At 32.9% G+C, this 21,969-nt stretch overlaps 1 protein-coding gene across 2 annotated transcripts in view; it reads left to right on the forward strand.

Moving 5' to 3' along the window:
• LOC121367674 (serine/threonine-protein kinase 36-like) overlaps window positions 1-21,969 on the forward strand; it is a 48,768-nt gene that overhangs the window by 5,731 nt on the left and 21,068 nt on the right. Inside the window, exons 7-21 of one of the 2 annotated variants that reach the window (XM_041491988.1) lie at window positions 2,901-3,127; window positions 4,286-4,449; window positions 6,154-6,270; window positions 6,690-6,707; window positions 8,294-8,440; window positions 8,985-9,205; window positions 10,116-10,215; window positions 10,746-10,843; window positions 11,320-11,425; window positions 12,115-12,265; window positions 16,116-16,246; window positions 17,678-17,785; window positions 18,892-18,990; window positions 20,234-20,328; window positions 20,875-20,938. In XM_041491988.1, coding sequence (XP_041347922.1) covers window positions 2,901-3,127; window positions 4,286-4,449; window positions 6,154-6,270; window positions 6,690-6,707; window positions 8,294-8,440; window positions 8,985-9,205; window positions 10,116-10,215; window positions 10,746-10,843; window positions 11,320-11,425; window positions 12,115-12,265; window positions 16,116-16,246; window positions 17,678-17,785; window positions 18,892-18,990; window positions 20,234-20,328; window positions 20,875-20,938 — 1,846 coding nt within the window. The remainder of the gene's footprint in view (window positions 1-2,900; window positions 3,128-4,285; window positions 4,450-6,153; window positions 6,271-6,689; window positions 6,708-8,293; window positions 8,441-8,984; window positions 9,206-10,115; window positions 10,216-10,745; window positions 10,844-11,319; window positions 11,426-12,114; window positions 12,266-16,115; window positions 16,247-17,677; window positions 17,786-18,891; window positions 18,991-20,233; window positions 20,329-20,874; window positions 20,939-21,969) is intronic. The other variant, XM_041491989.1, reaches the window with a different exon arrangement.

A 21,969-nucleotide genomic window follows, 5' to 3' on the forward strand; every position in this document is an offset into this window, starting at 1 on the left:
CTTCTGATTGGAGGAAAGCTATTATCATTCCTATTCCCAAGCCTGGTAAGGATCCAACTAATCCTACTAGTTATCGCCCTATCGCTTTGACAAGTTGCAATTGTAAAACCATGGAACGCATGATCAATCGTAGACTTGTCTGGTATCTTGAATCTCACAAATTGCTCACTAACGTGCAATGTGGGTTCAGATCTAGATGTAGCACGGTTGATCATCTTGTTAGATTTGAAACGTTTTGTAGGGAAGCTTTCATCCATAATCAGCACTTGGTTTCAGTGTTTTTTGATTTGGAGAAAGCTTGCGGTACCACGTGGAAGTATGGGATTTTAAACGACCTCCATGGCATGGGCCTGAGAGGTCGACTTCCTGTTTTTATTTCTCAATTTTTAAAAGATAGATCTTTTAAAGTTCAGGTTGGGTCGACTTTGTCTGACATTCACCCACAGGAGATGGGTGTGCCTCAAGGTAGTATCCTGTCTGTAACTTTATTTTCTGTGAAAATTAACATCATCACCCAGTGTTTAACACCTGGTGTGGATTGCTCGTTATATGTCGATGATTTTCAGATTTGCTATAGATTGTCCAATATGAGTATTATTGAACGTAAGTTGCAACTTTGTTTGAATAAACTTCATCAATGGGCAACTGACAATGGCTTTAGATTCTCAAAGGCAAAATCGGTTTGTATGCATATCTGCCAGAAACGAGGTCTCCACTTAGATCCACAGTTGTTTTTGGATAAAAATCCAATTCCAGTTGTGGAAGAGACTAAATTTCTGGGGGTTATATTTGACAGGAAGCTATCTTTTGTGCCCCATCTCAAATATGTTAAAAAGAAAGGCTTGAAAGCTCTCAATATTTTAAAAGTTATTGGTAATACGGAATGGGGAGCAGACCGAAAGGTTATGCTCCGTCTGTATAGATCTCTAGTTAGATCAAAACTAGATTATGGATACATTGTGTATGGGTCGGCACGCAAGTCTTACTTGCAGATGCTAGATCCTATACACAATCAGGGACTTAGGCTTTGTCTTGGTGCATTTAGAACATCTCCTGTAGAGAGCTTGTACGTTGATGCACACAAAGCTTATTTTGGTGCTAGACGTGCCAAGCTTTCTCTGCAGTATGCCACAAAGATTAACTCATTACCAACACATCCTACACATGATGCGGTGTTTGACAACAAATATATGAGGTTGTTTGATGCAAGGCCAAATGCTATTCGTACATTTGGTCTTTGCATTAAGCGATTTTTGTCGCTTTCCAACATTGATTTATCAGACACTTTGGAAACTCCTTCATATTTTGTTTTACCACCATGGTGTATTACACCACCTAAAATTGTGTTTGATCTTTCGCATCTAAAGAAAGATCGTACAGATGCTGTTGTGTATAAACAGTTTTTCATGGAAATTCAGGACAAGTACCGTGATTACATTCCTGTGTATACAGATGGATCACGGGATGGGAATTCTGTGGCTTGTGCTACAGTTTTTCCATCAGACACTATCATTTCCATGTGACTGCCTGACTCGGCATCAATTTGTAGTGCTGAAGTTTGGGCAGTCATTAAAGCCTTAAAAGAAATCAAAGATTCCATAGCATCCAAGTTTATTATTTTTACAGACTCACGTAATATGAAGCTGGACCATCCCTTAATTGGGATGGTGATATGAAAGTGTGTCCTTTTATCTATTGCCAATAAAGACATTGTATTTTGTTGGGTACCCAGCCATGTTGGCCAGGGTTGGTGTACCTTATACTGATTTTAAATATTGTATCAACCAATTTATCTTTTCGTCTTGGCAACAAGATTGGGATGGTGAGGTTGCAAACAAGCTTCATGCTATCAAGCCAGTCTTGGGAGAGTGGCAGTCCTCCTATAAACAGTGCAGGAAGGATGAAATAGTCTTGTGTCGTGCCTGCATCGGTCACACTTACTTGACCCATTCATTTATCTTGAAGAAAGATCCTCCACCTCAGTGTGAGCACTGTCAGTTGTCTTCTGACTGTGTGACACATTTTGGTGGAGTATAAGCAGTTGTCAGCAACTCGAAAAGATTTATTTGGACAAAGAAATGTGATGGAATCATTTCGATTCCATCCAGAACTTTTATTGCAGTTTTTACGTGATACTGAATTTTATTCTAAATTTTAATTATATCTATCTGTGATATTTGTATTTTTACACAGTCCTTTACACTGTTTTTATTTAACTGTTGAATTTTTATATTGATTTTTTTGTTGCCTTTACCATAGTTTGACACCCAATAGCCGATGTATTTTTTGTGCTAGGGTGTCGTTAAACATTCATTCATTCATTCATAATAGCATTAAACATGCTACCAATTAATGGAAAAGAAAGTTTAGATCTAAACATTTTATTGTTCCTAATACAATGAAATCCCTCCTAATTGGACACCCATGAGACTGAGTAAAGAGTGTTCTCAAGGATTATCTGTTTTAGACAGGTTCTTCTTTCATTATTAAAAAGGACAGTGAAATGTAAGGTTTTGAGGGAATTTTGGTTCACAGAGGGTCCAGTTTTGAAGAATTTTTCTATACCACAAATAATTAATCATATCTTGCATGTTATGAGGGAATATTTAGATTTCTATTATAATGTTATGCAGACAAAACTTTGTTAGACTTTTTTTAAATTTATTTAATTTATTTGTAAAATTAATTTGTCAATTCAATCTGTAACACAAATAATTTTTATATTGTTGTATACTTTTACTTTAAACCACATGTTTAGTATATGTTATTTTCATTGAAAACATTTCAGTGTGAATAATTATTCTGATAGATATTTTGGATTTAGAAACATAACTGTTTGTATTATGAGTAATTTATCACTTCAGTCTGCCGGTATGTGATTACAACATTGTTTATTTTAGGGCTCTGGGCTGTATATTGTATGAACTCTTCACTGGAACCCCTCCGTTCTTCACAACCAGTATCTTCCAGTTAGTAAATATGATAATCAAGGACCCAGTTAAATGGCCAAAAAACATGAGTGTGCACTTCAAAGATTTCTTGCAAGGTCTTCTGAACAAGAACCCAAAAGGCCGACTGTCCTGGCCTGACTTGCTGCACCATCCATTTGTGACAGATGATGTGAAAGGTAAAACTTAAAATATGTTTCTTCTGTTATATTTCCTTCCTAATGTGTGAGACCATGAAAGGTTGCGTTACTATTATGAGAATAAGATGGTTGGTTCACATACAAACATTTGGGTAATAATGTTACTGGAGTTGCTGAAAAAACAACAAAAAAAGCAAAATTCTTTATTTAGTGAGGGTAACACAGCAAAATTTAATCTTCCCTGAGTCCCTCGGGTACAAACAATACAAAATTACAATACATACACTTATGAACAAAGAGAAAATACATATATGGCAGTAAGCATATGTTCAAATGTACAAATGTCTATCTTAAGGTCATTTGTGCAAAACAGTCTTTGCCATGAGCAAAATCAAGGCAAGCTGAAGATCACTCTCCTGAAATGGTCTTAGGCGAATAATCGGGTCAACTTTCAATTAAAATATTTTGTTGCCGCTCTCCTAAAAATTTTTTATGCTAGTTAGGAGAAGAGAGTGAATGATCACTCACCTTTTCTGGCATAGACTGCCAAAAAAAGAAAAGAATTTTTTTATTTAAGGACACCTCAGCACATTTTAAAATTATGTGTATTTGAAGCCTAAGAAAAGTTTATTTTGACACTTAGTCTAGATAGTGAGTGAGAAAACCCACTGCTACATGTAGGCTACTCCTAATGAATAGTAGCAGGTGTTTTAAATGCACATTCATATAGACAGGTGGGTAGGTACTTTCAGAAGCTTGAGACAGGTGGCAATTAAAAAAGATGAAAATCCAATGGCAAATGATGTAGTTTTTCTGTATAATTAAGTAGCTGTTTTTGTTTTGTTTCAGAATGGCAAATGATGCTGTTTTTCTGTATAATTAAGTAGCTGTTATTGTTTTGTTTCAGAATGGCAAATGATGCTGTTTTTCTGTATAATTAAGTAGCTGTTTTTGTTTTGTTTCAGAATGGCAAATGATGCTGTTTTTCTGTATAATTAAGTAGCTGTTTTTGTTTTGTTTCACAATCTGTACGTCAGGCCTTTTTGCATAACCCGTTATGTCCATGTAAATGGTGTCCTAAATTTTACGCAAACAAAACATTGGTTATGCAAAATTAGATTTGGGCAAGCAATGTTTGAATGAAACCATTGTTTTTTCAGAGGCCTGTACATTGTACTTACGTAATTATTATTTTAGTTTCCGAGGAAGATACGCTGCTTCAGAGTCCGTTCACACAGCCACTCACTGCATCCATGATGATGCTGAAGGAAAAACAAGCTAAAGAGAAAGCTCATCTTCCAGGAACATCAAAAATTTTAGCCAAAGCTAGGAAGAAAGCACTCGAGGATGAAGGAAAAAAGGTTTGAAACAATACCCAAGTAAACATATTATGAATTGTCAAATTTCATTGATTCAGAGATCCATTATAATTAAATGAAACAACAATATTCTATTTTATATAATAAATTTGGTTGATGTTCAGTGTATTTCATGAACAGCACAATATATACAGTTTAAAAATAATAATATTTATTATAAATCAAAAGGAAATTTAATGTGTACTAAAATTAATAAACATAAAATATAATGTAATTTTCTTGCATCTTAATAAGTTTTAAATTTTGTGCTATAATAAAATAAAATAAACAGCTTTGAACAAGTTGTTTACTAAGGTCAACAACAGTCACTTTTCGCACCCTTGTTTTGACTTTATAGACAATAAATATAGCATATCTTACTGTAATTTCACTTGAAATCCATATTTCGTAAAAGGTACAATTTTTTTAATCACAAGATTTTCTTCAAACATGTTTAGGTGCATTGGTAATTTCAAACAAAAAAATTTCAATAACTATTTTGCATTGGAATTTTTCCTGCATTCTTAATATGAAATGTTATGTACCCAGTTTAGTGTTATTGTAAGTTTTAAAAGATGAAAGAAATAAAAAGTACCTTTTGTCAAATATATGATATCAAAAAATTACCATTGTATATGTTTTATTTATTGTGTACAAAGCCAAAGCAAGAGTGCGAAAAGTGACTGTCATCAACCTTAGTAATCAAACTAAACCAGTTTATTTTGTGGACTGGTAAAAATATTTATTTGTGAAAATATCACTGTGCTCAAGTAAGAGGCTATTTTTATGCAGGTAGTGAAATAGATTGCTGTAAAATTGAGTTTGCTTTTATCTTTTTCTAAATCCATCTGTCAGATGATGAACATTGAAATTTTATTTCTATTTTTTACCCATATTTGCCATTATTATTAGCAATAACTAATCACAATGTTATTTCATTAATACTTTAATTGAATATTATATAATGCTAAGTCTTATTTTAACTAAAGTGTCTATTAATGGCAGTGTCACACGGCAATTGACAAACTAAATGTCCCAACAAATTATTGCTTAAAAATAAATATAGTTCATTTGTTCCCCAAATTACTTATTCAACCAGCCCCTGCACATGCTGTAACCTCACCGTGGTGCAGGGGTGTAACATTCTCTTTGAGAATGGCCAATACAGCACAAATTGAAGTTTAGAATAAAATTCGGTGTCCGTAAAATTCTGTGATATTTGTATTTGTATTTTTGCACAGTTCTTTACACTGTTTTTGTTTAAACCTTGAATTTTTATATTGATGTTGATCATCACTTTATTTATTTGCATTACCATAGTTTGACACCCAATAGCCGATGTATTTTTTGTGCTGGGGTGTCGTTAAACATTCATTCATTCATTCATTCATTTATTCAACCAGACACAGCTGTCACACCCCACGTTATTAATAACTTGGTATATAAATAAATTATAGCAAAAAAATAAAAATCCCAAGTTTGCTTATTTTTGGCTAATTGTATCTGGATAAAATGCTTGTGGAACAGCTTATGGTAGTGAGAGTTAGTTGTAAAGGATGTATATTTCAAGTCATGAGAATGAATTTAGTATGTTATTTTCCCTCGCTTAAACCACTGAATATATTAAATGTATAAGAGTTGTTATGAATATAATAATAATAATAATAATAATAATAATATTAATAATAATACTTTTGTTTACAATAGAAGCCAGCAAAACCTCAAGCTTGGGCAGGAGAGAAAGAAGCACAGCCTGAATCAGTTATTCCAGTTCATTCTGATCGTCCACATTCACAGGAGTGGGATGGGAATGCAACCAGCAAGGTTGGTTTCACTTTTTAAACATTTTCATTGGTTGAGTTCAGTATTAAAACATTTTCATTGGTTGATTGTAACCTAACTCATTATTTTAGCAGTAGGCCAGTTGGTCAACATTTTTTAAAATTGATTTCTTTATTTTATCTTGAAGAAAGGAAGGAAGAAACATGTTAACGAATCATGTATTGTTTGATCATGTTGATGTTAGCAAACAATTTCTTTTATTGACAGTTAATTCTGATTTGCATATTTAAAGTGCATCAAAATATTGTTTGGTTGTTTGTGTTACATAAAAAAGATCTAAAAAAAACCCATCAACAAAAAACAAGTGAAGAAATAAAATAATTTGTTACAAATAACATGTATTTCAATGCAAATATTTATTGAACAAAATATTTATATTGCTTTATGCTTTAAACAAACAGGTCCCATCCAGTGGAGAGGTAACAATGTTGTTAATATATATTTTCTTCATATTAACTCTATAGTATCTAATATTTAGTAGTTAGCATTCATGTGCATAGGGAAAAAATATGCAGTACTCTTTCTGATTTATCTTTCATCTTATCTGCTTTTAACCTGAAATTTATGAGAATGTCTGGGAGCTTGTAGGAGTTATAAAATGTTTTTGGTTTCTTTCTGATAATTATTCTTTGCATGTTATGTGTATTTATACTTCATATACAAATGTATACATTAATTAGATCTTTTACTTAATAAATAATAATGGGAGTTTTTTAAAGCCATTTTTCTACTTTTCAACTAAATCTTTGACAAATGTATTTAGTGTAAAATATTAAGAGCTGAATTTACAAAGCCTGTTTTTGACTTACTCGGATGTAACTAGATATTTTTCCAAAGATTAAACCTTGAACACCTGCATGTGAGAAAAACATGCTTCATAAATTCAGCTCTAAATTTTTCAAAGACTTTAATCATCTGTGAATTGATTGAAATACATCAGTGACATGGAATAACTTGCTATGAAATTAACCGAATTAGTAAGATCTATTTTCAGACTAAATAAGGTTGATATTTTGCAACATTTGCATTGCACTCTATTTAGATATAGGTCTGGGACCTAATTCACTAAACTGTTGCAACTTTGCGATATCGCAGTGTAATACAAAAAGACTTACAAAGAGGATGTTTTGATGTCTAGCAGAGCCTAAGAGACCTTTGTGAATTAGGCCCCTGATTTCAAGGCTAATGCTTCAACAGTATTCTTTAATTTTTATCTTTCCTATAGTAGTTAATTATTTTAAAGATCTATATTATGCTGTTTCATTTCTGTTTTCTTTTGCGTAGAAAAATTCTTTATGGTTTCCTCCGGTTATCTTCTGATTCAAAGTTTTGTTTTGTTTTATAAAGTAGCAGCTTTGTTATATAAATTTACAGTGTAGTAAATCAATAGCCATGCCCGTAGATTTATTAATTCTTCAACCAAAAGTCATCAAAAACTTAAGAAAAATAATTGTTTCATCAAGTCACATTTTTCATGATAAAAATTATATCTGAATCTAGTTTTTTAAAATGTAAATAATCAAAATGTGGGTGCAGTTCTCATTGTTATGTACAATGAAACCCCACCTAATGACCATCCCAGTTCTAAGAACACCCCGCTGTTAAGACCACTGTACTTCTATTCTATTCCTGAAGACAGGTTTGCTATCACCTTTATAAAGTATAAATACAGCTTCTGGTATTACAAAAATATCCCTATTGTAATTCATGAAATATTCTTTTAACTAGATATTTATGTTATTGATGATAGTGATCTTTATTACATATATTACATGACATTTAGCATTATTTTAATATATATAAGATGAATATGTTCTGGTCATATTAATACCAGTAAAGTTTATTATAAATATTTTAAAAATTATTGAATCCTACAACAAATAGATGACATAGTGTTTCATTATTATATATTTTATTTAACTTCACAAGAATTTTGACACAAAATGTCTAAATTTGAGAAAAATTAACATCTTCAGTACAATGTTGTTATTTTGACATACTACAGACTATTGAGCCAACACCTCGATCTGATCGCATCAGTAAGGATTACCACAAAGAATATCCTAGCATCGAAATTGAAGGTCGACGAACAATTCGCAAGAATCCGCCACCTGTTAAGAAAAACATGGAGAATGTTAAACTTGATGGGGAGGTAACTCTGTTTTACTTAAAATATTTTGACACTTTTAAAACAAAAATTATGCTGAATAAATCTTTAAACAATTAATATAATTATTTTTTTACAATTAGTTAACTTTATATAATTGCTGAATTCACAGAATTTGTTAAAGCTCTTATTGATGCCATTTGCAAATTGTAAATATATTTATCAGCATGGGGAGTGGATAGATTGAAATATAGCCTTTTTTTGTGGGTAGTTTTTAAAAAGTTTATGTGTTTAATTTGAGCAAAAATACAACAAAATCCTGTCTCCCCCCCCCCCCAAACAAAAATCTGAATCCTTCTTAGCCTTATTAATGTTTTAAGTAAGCAAGTTTGATTTAAAGAAATAAAAATATTTTCAAAATGTTTTATTTTATTTGTCTTTCATTTCTTATCATTGTCCATTTTAAGGTTATAACAATCTTAACAGGTCACATTTTAAACTGATGATCTGTGTTCTATTTTGAAGCTTATTGTCACTCATTTCAATATCACAGTTTTAATAATTAGAAATCAATTTCTTTATGTGGCAGGACATTGACAGTGAGGATGAGTGGCAGTCATTGATGGAAGCTACAGATCAAGAGAACGACCCCGAGGCAATGTTACAGTTGTTTGATGATGACAAGTTTCTCGCCAAGTTGAACTCTCGAATCCAGACCAGCATGTCCCAGGTCCTCGACGGTATGTTAGAGGGAGCCTCGCGTCTGCGCACTGTTCTACGGGTCATCACAAATCTCGTAACCATTAAGTGGTAGGTTCAATTATTTCTACTCTTCTTAATGTATTTCTGTTTAAATTAATGAATATTTAAAGATCCTTCTTGTAGGGCCTCCACAAGTCTAAAATATTGGGACTCGAGCACTCAAGGGTCAAGCTCGACCCGGACCCAACACTTACACCAGATAATAATAAGACAAAGGAATATAAAGTAAAATAGCATTATACATCTTAATTCTAGCACTGAACATGAATGGACGGATGGATGGCCAGATTAAAAAGATAAACTAGCAAATAATCATATAATTATTGTGTAACTTGTATTGCTGATTAGTTACTGCTGAAATAGTTGCTCTACATTTTCTCACTTGTATGGGTACTCGAGTCTTGTGAATGGAGTCAAGTCTTTGCTAGACTCGACCCGTACTCGAGTACTCGTGGAGACCCTACCTTCTTGGACTGAACTGAGTGGCGTGGTGTCCTAGGGATTCATGTACACAATCACACAGGTTATTTCAGTGTAATAAGCTGTGTAAATAACACTGTCTTCTCAAAATTGTGTCCCGTTGTAAACTCTTGTTCTAGAAAAGGCAAAAATGTATACATGTGGCATTGTTGGGAAAAGTCACTCATTGTCATTTTGAATGTGGGCATAAAAAGAGTGCATTTTCAGACTCGGCAATATGTAATGACAAAAAAAAGAGTCTTATTTACAACGTAGAGATGTTTAATTTATAATAAATTTCTCCTAAATATTTTAACAAAAAAACAAAAACACATCAAACCTTAAGATGGTTAACTTGAATAATTTAAAACGGTATATTCAGTGATAGAAGCCATATTCCAGTAATTGATGCTATAATTATCATAGTAATAGTACAATATTTATTTTGGCTATTGTCATATGTTTTAAAATGTAAATGTCATTTTAATTTTATTTTCAGTGAGGTATTCAAAATAATTACGTTTGTCAAAGCCATTTCCTTACCAAGCAGAGTTCAGAATACACTGTCTGAGATTTTAGAGAAATCCAAAGTGAAGCAGGTAATTAAATTAAACCTACAAAACAGATCTCTAGTTTGCCTTTTGTAAAGATGCTGTATATTGTTATTTTTGGAATATATTTGGTAAATGGTAAACACTTAAAATTTATAAAAACATATTTATTATATCTACGTTTTTATGTTAATAGTTTACCAATATACATTTTCTGATTCATTTATTAGAAGGAAATTCAAAATTGCCATTTCCAGTAACAAAATAAGCAAATATAAAATGTGGGAAAAAAGAGCATTTATTGTCTGTTGTTGCAGGTGGATTTATCAGTGATTTAAACACTAAAAAACTATTGCACATGTGCTTGGTTCATACTATTTCAAATACTTACATACCCACCTGCTGTCCAAGTCATATTAAAACCTGGGCACTTGTGTCAAACATATAAACTATATGAACTGAAAATTTACATGGTATTTAGACTTGATTGAAATTATTGAAATGTTTGATGATTGTTTTATGTTGCCAAATTATATTTGTTCTGAGATACTAAAGTCTGTTTCGATGGATATTTTCAGCAACCCTGGTGCCAACAGATTCTGATAGACTTGGTTATCGCCATCAATGCATATTTTGCCAGTGAAATAGGTTGGAGTGAACGAATAGACCAACCGATGTAAGTGTACTTAGTTTGAGTCCTTGTATAGGACTTTAATGGACAACATAATTTGAAACTGTTTTAATTTTTAGGATATAGTGCCTAATAAACTAAGTAATAATACAAATGACCAATGTAAATCCTTACAAATAATTAGTCAGGGCCCCTTATGCTATAAGTTATTTACATATTTAGTAGAAGAAAATAAACAGTCAAAAATACTAATTATATATACAAAAATTCCTTTTCCATTTTAAGTTAAAGCATAAATTTATTACTTAATTTTATTACTATCATTATATTTCTGTCTTTCCAAAACAATGTCACTAGTTAACATGCATAGCAAAACCTGCAAATATAGGATCTGCCATATCATTGCTTGCAACCCCTACAATTGCCCACGGCAATCGGCAATGCCGTGGAGATTTTCTTAATTGCAGGGGTTGGGCTTGTATACTATGTGCAATATAATGTAATATTTTTTTGTGTTTCAGTGTTGACGAGTTTTATAATGCAACTCAAAGGTTTCTGAGTTTAGTTCCCAAACTGATGTATCAACAAGTAGATGAGGACCTCAGACTGAGAGAACAAACAACTCTGGTTCGTCCATATCTTGTCTTCTTCACAAATATAATGTACTTGTATTTCTTGTATTTTATTTATTTATTTTTATTTAATTTTTTTGTACATTCTTTTATCTGTTTTTGTTCAATCATTGGATTATTCATTCATGTATTCATTTGTTTGTTTGTTCTTTTATCCATTCACTTTATTACAGATTCTTGTGTTTGTCCATTGTTAGTTACAAACCTTAAAGGGACATTCCCAAGTTTGCTGCAATTTTAAAGACTAACAGAGACTTTTTAACGATTGTAATTTCATATCAAATATATTTTTCGGTATAACATATTAGTGGCTGTATATTAAACGTGTTTCTGATCGTTCTAATATTTATACTGGGTTAAATTTCATTTTATTTCCTAAAATATGTTTTTTTTGTATGTACGAAATTATTTGAAGACAAATTCCAGTTTGAGCTTCTTACAAATATTAAGACGACCAGAAACACATTGAATATACAGATACTGATATTCTAAACAAGCTAATGTATTTAATATGTAAATTTAATTATAGAAATATTTTATTAGTCAGAAACATCTTACAATGCAGCAAACTCAGGAATGTCCCTTTAATTTACATTTTACATGAAAACTTTGACTGCTAACACCACCAGATTTGATTCATTTGCTAGTGTGTGATAAATAACAGATGCTCTATTGGTGTTACAGTGTTTGGTGTACCTCAGTGACACGATGGACCGGGATTCGCTCAAACTGGCTCAACAGTATTTCAGTGCCTTTGTCTCTAAACACACAGCAGTTTTAGATGCTCTTCTACAGGGCACCCAGCCCGACCCGGCAAGCTTGATACGTCTTAAAGGTAAAACTTCAACACTTTGTCTCTAAACACACAGCAGTTTTAGATGCTCTTCTATGAGGAACCCAGCCCGACCCGGCAAGCTTGATACGTCTTAAAGGTATAACTTCAACACTTTTAATATCGAAACTTAACCATTTACTATTAACATTGCCGAACCCGTCTGAATTATTTCAAAAAGAATTAAATTGCATATTGTTCCAATTTGTATGGAACAAAAAAATGGATAAAATAAAAAGAATAACTCTTTGTAAACCTGTTAAAGACGGAGGTCTAGGAATGGTAGGCATATTTAATTACATTAAAGCTCTTAAAATTACATGGTTAAGAAAACTGGAGACAAAAGACCCAAAATGAAAACCAATTTTATTTGCATGTTTTCCTCAATTTTGTTACTTAGCTTCATTTGGTAATTATTTTCCAAAACGTCTTATTAGAGATGTAGATAATGTATTTTGGAAAGATTGCCTTAATGCCTTTTATGATTTTTCTGTAGCCATAAAAGTAACAACGTTTTAAGACTTTTTATCTGAACCAATTTTTTACAATTCGCATCTAAAAAAAAGACAGTAAACGTTTCTTTGAAAGGTTAGAAAATGTTATTTCACAGATTTGCGATCTTGTGAAAGAAAATGGTGAATTTTATAATTTAAAGGAATTTAATGAATTATATCAATTAAATGTGTGTTTCTTAGAATATTATGGTGTCACTAATTCTCTTAATTCATATTTTACCCAATTAAAAATTACAAGAATGGCAACAAATGTACCTTTAGATGATTCGCCTGTTCAACGTAAACTTTGCTGTATCAAGAAAGGTTCGAAATTATATTATTATACATTGACATTTTCTAATATTCAAAATACCGCAGTATCTAAGTAGCAATATCATTTTTACTCTGATCTTGATTGGCCTAGTATCTATCTAAAACCATTTATAACCACACAGGAAACAAAATTAAGATGGTTTCAATATAGAATTTTACACAGAATATTAACAACAAACTGTTTCGCCTATAAATTAAAACTTGTTGATAGTGAAGCGTATACTTTTTGTCATAAACATAAAAAATCTATTGTACATCTCTTTTGGGAATGTAAAATTGTCAGACAATTTTGAAATGCATTTTTAAGTTGGTTAATGGGATCATGTCAACATGTACGTAATCTAAAACTCTCCCTTGAACTTATTATATTTGGAACTACTGACAATATCACAACAAACACTATTTTCGACTTTTTATTGCTTACAGCAAAATATTTTATTTATAAATGCAAAGTTCAAAAGATACCGCTAGACATAACTCTTTTCCAACACGAAATCAAGCATAGATACATTGTAGAAAAACATATCTATTTTAGTAAAAACAATATTGATATTTTTTTAACCAAATGGTCCATGTACCATACCCTTTTTGAAACCCTAACATGAGGTCATAGTTTTCAATTATTGCATAATATATCAGTTATGATATTATACTATTTCCCCAGGAGTCTATGTATTATAACTCATGGTAATACTGTGCTTCACAAGGCTGCACAGAGTGTAAAGCATTTACACATCCTATATATTTTATTTGTACACTAAGTAATGTATGTGTGTGTATATGTGTGTGTGCGTTCATGTGCGAGTACGTCCCATTAGCTTGTGTATTTTATTGGCATATATGCATATTTATTTATTTACTTATTTACTTATTTACTTATTTACTTACTTATTTATTTATTTATTTATTTATTCATTTATTATTTATATTTGTTTATGTATTTGTATTCGTTTATGTACCTATGTATATTTTGTGTTAATAATAAAAAACAAAGAAAACCCCCCAAAAAACCTTCATCACACACAGCAGTTTTAGACGCTCTTCTACGCGGCACCCAGCCCTACTCGGCAAGCTTGATACGTCTTAAAGGTAAAACTTCAACACTTTGTCTCGAAATACACGGCAGTTTTAGATGCTCTTCTATGGGGCACCCAGCCCGACCCGGCAAGCTTAATACATCTTAAAGGTAAAAGTTCAACACTTTGTCTCTAAATACACGGCAGTTTTAGATGCTCTTCTATGGAGCACCCAGCCGACCCGGCAAGCTTGATACGTCTTAAAGGTAAAACTTCAACACTTTGTCTCTAAATACACGGCAGTTTTAGATGCTCTTCTATGGGGCACCCAGCCCGACCCGGCAAGCTTGATACGTCTTAAAGGTAAAACTTCAACACTTTGTCTCTAAATACACGGCAGTTTTAGATGCTCTTCTATGGGGCACCCAGCCTGACCCGGCAAGCTTGATACATCTTAAAGGTAAAACTTCAACACTTTGTCTCTAAACACACAGCAGTTTTAGATGCTCTTCTACGCGGCACCCACCCCCACCCGGCAAGCTTGATACGTCTTAAAGGTAAAACTTCAACACTTTGTCTCTAAATACACGGCAGTTTTAGATGCTCTTCTATGGGGCACCCAGCCCGACCTGGCAAGCTTGATACGTCTTAAAGGTAAAACTTCAACACTTTGTCTCTAAATACACGGCAGTTTTAGATGCTCTTCTATGGGGCACCCAGCCTGACCCGGCAAGCTTGATACATCTTAAAGGTAAAACTTCAACACTTTGTCTCTAAACACACAGCAGTTTTAGATGCTCTTCTACGCGGCACCCAGCCCGACCTGGCAAGCTTGATACGTCTTAAAGGTAAAACTTCAACACTTTGTTACCTTGTGTTTTCTGAATACGATTATGCTAACAATAACGATAACAAAAGATAACAGTGGTAGAAATACTGTTGTTCTGACCAGTATTTGCGGTTAACATCACCATGGGCCATACAATACTGCTGTTCCATCTGACTGGCAGTTATTTTGCATTTATACTCATGCATAAATTTGTTACTTTTATTTTTTTTATGATTATAATATATAATCATGTTTGATTTGGCAGGGCTTAATTTGAGCTGGCAGACTTTGTAGCTTGCTGGACCAACTGTCAGCTAAATTTGACCCTGGATAATGTAAAACATGCAGTGGATCTAATGAAAGTTCAGCATAATTATGTTTGAATGTATTAAATGTGTATTATGTAGTTACCTATATTACAGAAAGGTGATCTCATTACAGCTTTTTTTGACTCTAATTATAACAAAGTAGACTGTATTTGAACAAAAATGTGAAAATGTTCCTCTATTTGAATATAGTATAATTTTCAGCTGTTCTAGGATCAGTTCAGCATTTATTTATAAAGGGAAATCACATCATTTCATTTTGTTTTAACTTTTCATGCTTATATCTAATTAAAGTTTAAGCATGCTGTCAAGGACACACATCTTGGCTCTCAAGGCTGTCTGTCCAAGACAGTGGGTTAGTGGTTACTGGTTGGTGAGAGGGACAAGTTGGTGTAGTAGCCATATAGCTACCCAATGAGCCATTAAAACTTGCTTTGGGTGGGAGCCAATATACCAGTATCTACCAGCTTAAAATCTGATGTCTTAATTATGATGCCATGGAGGCTAGTTGGATGCAACATCCTTCATATTAGTTTTTAAAAAATGAGGTGATATCAGCTTACAAAAGTGAGTGTGTGTGTGTGTGTGTGGGGGGGGGGGGGGGGTGTGAATTAGCTCGCTTGAGATGCTGTGGTATGTGCTTTCCTGTCTGTGGAAAAGTGCATATAAAAGATTAGAAAAATTGTAGCAGGTTTCCTCAGATGAATTACCAAATTTTTAACATCCAATAGCTGATGATTAATTAATCAATGTGCTCTAGTGGTGTCATTAATTTTTTTTTTTTTTTTTTTAACTTTTAAACAATATCTGAGTGAGTTTTTAAGAATTGTTTTATCTGGTTATTTGTGTTTGTAGAACTGGCCGAGGGTGATGTTGACATGGCCTCGGAGCGGTATGAGAACATGCTCACAATATGTGCTGGTTGTCTGTCCTCTCTCCTGTTCGTACCGCTCGGATCAAACAATGGCACTGATGGGAAGAGGAAAGTAAGATTCTCCTTTAATTTTTATTACACCTTTTCCCCCCACATGGTTGATCCAGTTTTATGTTGTATGAACTCATGTTGAAATACATGTACATTAAATAGAGTACAAATCACAAATCAGTGTTTGTCTTACGCTAACAAATTCAAGTTGCAATACAAGTCTTATTTTTCTGGCAGCATTAAAAAATATTAGCCATAATTTTAAAAAGTACAGCGTTGTCCTTAAACATATATTTCTTATCATTATTCATATTTCGTATTGACAAGAATCAGTGTTCTCGCTGAGTGAAAATTAAAGGAGGACGGCCACGTGGCACCACACCCTTCAAAAAAATAAATGAATAAAAAAAAAAAAAGCAAAAAAAAACTAAAAAATGGTGGGTGGGAGCTTGGTTACCATATTGTTGTGTGTTGGTAGACTTTGTGGAAAGACATACTCCTTATTTTGCCTACAAAAAAGTGCAATAAGGTTTATACGAAATACAAGCAAACTCGTCTTTTAATTGAACCGAAGATGTTATCAGTCTGACATTCACGGGCAGTTTCGGTTTTGCTGAACCGATCCAAGTTTTAATATTATTATTTTAATAAAGATTTCAAGATATATAAAAAACAATAAAGATGTTTGTAAAGTGATTCTCTAATGTCCGATACATTTTTTGTTATTTCCATCTTCATCTTTTGTTTTTGTAAAGGCGGTGTATATATTATTTGGCACCCAAGATAAATAATTTGAATGATAAACACTACCGCTTCCGTTGTTTTTATAAGCGGTGATATCCCCCCAAAATGAAATGTTTACAATATTTTATAAAGAACTGCTGAATAAACAGAATGATAGAAAGTAAAAATCATCAGCTACAACCAATTATATCTGCAATTGAGGACAAAATATCAGACGATAGTTAGTGGAAACAGAAGACAGAATGATCATTCTGATCACATGACAAATTTGGCGCCAAATAAGTGGGGGGGAGGGGGGGGTTTAAATCGGAGATTGCCGAATCCGTAAAAAATATAAATGTTTTCATTGCTCAAATAAAATATAACTTTTATTGTATATATTAAACATACAAACGGATACAGGTATGGGACAAAATAGAGGCAAAATTACATTACGGTAACTGTCGTAAATGTTTCGTCAATTGCTTTTTCGTACACAATGCAGCTTGTTTCTTTTGATGTCCAGTGTGCAGACTGATCGTTGTACTTTTTTATGTGTAGAAAAAAAGTGCATTTAGAAATAGTGGAGATAGGTGCTGTAAAATATAGTAGGGTGCTGGAAAATAAAGAAGGACGCAGAAAAATAAAGGAGGGCGGAGAACGTGAAAGGAGGGCGGAAAAATGCAATAGCAAAATGCTTAAATGGAGCAGCGAGAACACTGAGAATGTAGTTAAAGTGTTTTAATCTCCTAAATTTGTATTTCTTCAGACTGCCCAATACTTGGGTGAAAAGATGGCTTCCAAGGGTCAGGAACAGAGTACTAACGACTTCCTTTTGTTGCTCAGACACCCGTCGGCTTGCAGTGCGGTTCTCAGGGTAAATTGGGCTTAATGAAAATACTGGGTTATATGCAAATTAAGTTTCCACAACTGAAATAGCAAAAACTTTTAACACCTATTACTTCTTGGGTATAAATTGATCTGATTTTACAGTGATCTTTTCAGTTAGGATTTAAACTAAAATTGCAAGAGGAGTAATTTTAACACACCTGCTTACTTGCTACTTAACTGTTTTAGAATTCCTCAGAATAAAGTCTCTATGCTTTTTTGATTTATTTGTTTAAATTTGAGTTATTTGTCAGAAAACTGTTTAAGATTTCTGAGGGTTTTGGTGTGTAGATTTTGTAATTCAGAATGTTTGTTTGCCTCAATATGTGAAATATACTCTGCAAAAAAGTAGGGGAACTCTAATAAGAATTTACAATTGCTAAAATTGTAAGGTATATTAGCTGTGGGAAATGGTTATATGATAATAGTGAATTAATTGGGCAAACATTACAACTGGTAGGTTTTATGACCACCAAAGATCTTGAAGGATGATTGGGGTCAAAAGTGAAATTTGAAAGTTTTTTTATCAGTAAATCGTGAATTCAAACAATAAAAATAACTAAAAACAAAACAATAACAACTGTATGATCAACAGAATGAAAAAGATTGACAGAAATAATGTTCCACTGTGATTAAGGAACCTTCCTGGAAATTGTCAAAATCAAGAATGACACCCCACGCACGTGTATGGGAAACTGCGTGATGCATGTGCAAACTATGGAAGGTGTTTCAGTGTGTTGATAAACAGACCTGAACATACTTTACTAGGATGTCTGTGATCTAATAGTTGATATTAATATTTCAGGTTCCCCTACTTTTTTTGAAGAGTATACATTAGTAGCTGAATTTATAAAGCTTTTTTGTCTTACATACATATAACTACATACATTTACATGTGCAATGATTAAACACCTGCTTTTCAGCCTGTAAATTCCTAAATTTGGCAAAATTAGTTTTAATTTATGAAAACCAGTATCAACAATAATTATATTTTATTACTTATAATATAGTTTGATATCAAAGGCAATATGTTATGCTGTGTAAAGAAAAAGTCCCCCTGTTTTGATGTGTTTATATCTGTATGTATTCCTGCAGGTGACATATTCTTGTTGTCAAGTTTCATCCAGCTTCTGTTCATTCCTCTCCGACAATCTCAGTCATCTGGAGTCCCTGATTGGTATTCTCATGGGCAAGGTGTGTTTTTAAACTTCATTATCTACCACATGATTCGTACATTTTAAAAGTCAAGAATGTTAGTTCATTCAGTTTACCAGAAGTTTACCTCATGACAAACAAGTCGAAAACAGTATGTGATACACAAGTATACAACATTGAGCACAGTGATAAGAATGAATAACAAAGTATTAGTACTAGTGTGTATATACAAGAACTTGAAGGAAGGACTTCATGGATAAAGACAATTGGATTTGTAAACTAAATGAATTCATATAGGTTATCAGGTACACATTAATTCCAACTGTATATAGGTTATCAAAGATACGCTTATTTCTGTTTTACTTTATGTTTTTATTTTTGTGACTAATACTGACCATTATTGCAATATGGGCATGAGTTTTAACAGTTAGGCAAGTCTGCTGTTTTATGTCAAATAATATAAAATATTTTTCATTTATTTAATATTTTATAATTATGACAATAATTTTATAAAACCTAATATGATTTGAAGACTATTAATTTGTGCTGAATATCTGAGATGTCTGGGATCAATTGAATTGTCTGGGATCAATTGAAGTGTCTGGGATCAATTGAATTGTCTGGATTGTCTGGGATCAATTGTCTGGGATCAATTGAAGGGTCTGGATTGTCTGGAATCAATTGTCTGGGATCAATTGAAGGGTCTGGGATTAATTGTCTGGGATCAATTGAAGTGTCTGGGATCAATTGTCTAGGATCAGTTGAATTGTCTGGATTGTATGGATTGTCTGAATTATATGGATATCTGGGATCAATTGAATTTGGTAACGCCTTTATTATGTGTTGCCTTGTTTGTAATACACAAAAAAACCCCACCTTTTAGAATTAATAGGTAATGAGAATAGCCTATATGGTGTCTGCTAATTTCCCCTTGCACTCTTTAGACCATGCTTTACATTTACTACTAGACAATGAAATTTGAAGGGGTTTTTAAAAAATAATAATTTATGTATGTGTCAGAATCGTAAAAATGATGTAATCTAGATATTTTTGGATTCTGTCTCACTTCTGATCCAAAATTGTGAAAGTATGGAATCCTGCTAAATTTGCAGCCAGGCTATATTTTTTGATTGAAACATGTTTTATTTCTTGTTTAAAATGCAAGTAAATTAGGCACATGGTATACAACTTACTAGGCCTTCTCCAGGGTTTATATTTGAAAGTAATTATCCACTGGTTAAAACGTATTGAGGTGTTAAACTAACATTTCTTTTCTTTCTAGGTTTCTATAGCAGACATGGAGGTGAACACAGTAACCGAGATGGTTCTTCACATCTTCAGCACAATTATCATCCAGCTGCAGAAAATACCCATTATGTAAGTAATAAAAACCCTGTTGACAGTACAGTGAAACCCCACAAAACCAGACCCTCAGTGAATTCCCTCAAAACTGGACGTTTTACACGGTCTTGTGATTTGTGTATCTTTTAACACTAAAATTTAGCCATCTAAACCGGAAACCCCTCTAAACTGCACCGGACGAAATTATCCAGTCCCATTGCGTTCCTTTAATGCACCGACGTCAGTCATTACTGCATTACTTATACTTTGAATACCCATTCAGCCGATGTTATTTTTTATTTTTTTGTTTTACTATTTTTAGTTATGATGCTTATATTAGTATTTGCTTACAGTAATTATTCTGAGTGGAGAGGCCTGAATTTGGAGGGTCCACATTGGTAACATCCCTGTTGACTTGGAAAAGTTAAAACATAAAAATAAACTTTGCTTGCCACATGTGTCACATGCATAAGTAAATGTATAGATATTTTCTGAATTTGATTAGACTTTAAGCCTCATTTATTCTGTGTCAAATTAAGATACTTATTTTATTTACCACATGTATCCTAAATCTTATTTCAGTTTGAATGAAGCAGCAGGCATGATGGTTTCCTTTTTCCTTGACTCCACGATCGCCAGTCACACGGTATGTAATCATCTTAGTTTATGGTAGAAACATAATCCTAAATGTAAACTTATAAAACTGAGGACTCGACTCCAGACATAAACAACTTTACAAGCATAGTCCCAGACATGTAATTATTTATGATACACCTAAAGGTGTTAAACAACTTTACAAGCATAGTCCCAGACATGTAATTATTTATGATACACCTAAAGGTGTTAAACTGGTTTACAAGCATAGTCCCAGACATGTAATTATTTATGATACACCTAAAGGTGTTAAACAACTTTACAAGCATAGTCCCAGACATGTAATTATTTATGATACACCTAAAGGTGTTGAACAACTTTACAAGCATAGTCCCAGACATGTAATTATTTATGATACACCTAAAGGTGTTGAACAACTTTACAAGCATAGTCCCAGACATGTAATTATTTATGATACACCTAAAGGTGTTGAACAACTTTACAAGCATAGTCCCAGACATGTAATTATTTATGATACACCTAAAGGTGTTGAACTGGTTTACAAGCATAGTCCCAGACATGTAATTATTTATGATACACCTAAAGGTGTTAAACAACTTTACAAGCATAGTCCCAGACATGTAATTATTTATGATACACCTAAAGGTGTTAAACAACTTTACAAGCATAGTCCCAGACATGTAATTATTTATGATACACCTAAAGGTGTTAAACTGGTTTACAAGCATAGTCCCAGACATGTAATTATTTATGATACACCTAAAGGTGTTAAACAACTTTACAAGCATAGTCCCAGACATGTAATTATTTATGATACACCTAAAGGTGTTAAACAACTTTACAAGCATAGTCCCAGACATGTAATTATTTATGATACACCTAAAGGTGTTAAACTGGTTTACAAGCATAGTCCCAGACATGTAATTATTTATGATACACCTAAAGGTGTTAAACTGGTTTACAAGCATAGTCCCAGACATGTAATTATTTATGATACACCTAAAGGTGTTAAACTGGTTTACAAGCATAGTCCCAGACATGTAATTATTTATGATACACCTA

The sequence above is a fragment of the Gigantopelta aegis genome, chromosome 3 (genome assembly GCF_016097555.1).
Source record: "Gigantopelta aegis isolate Gae_Host chromosome 3, Gae_host_genome, whole genome shotgun sequence".
Lineage (NCBI taxonomy): Eukaryota > Metazoa > Mollusca > Gastropoda > Neomphalida > Peltospiridae > Gigantopelta > Gigantopelta aegis.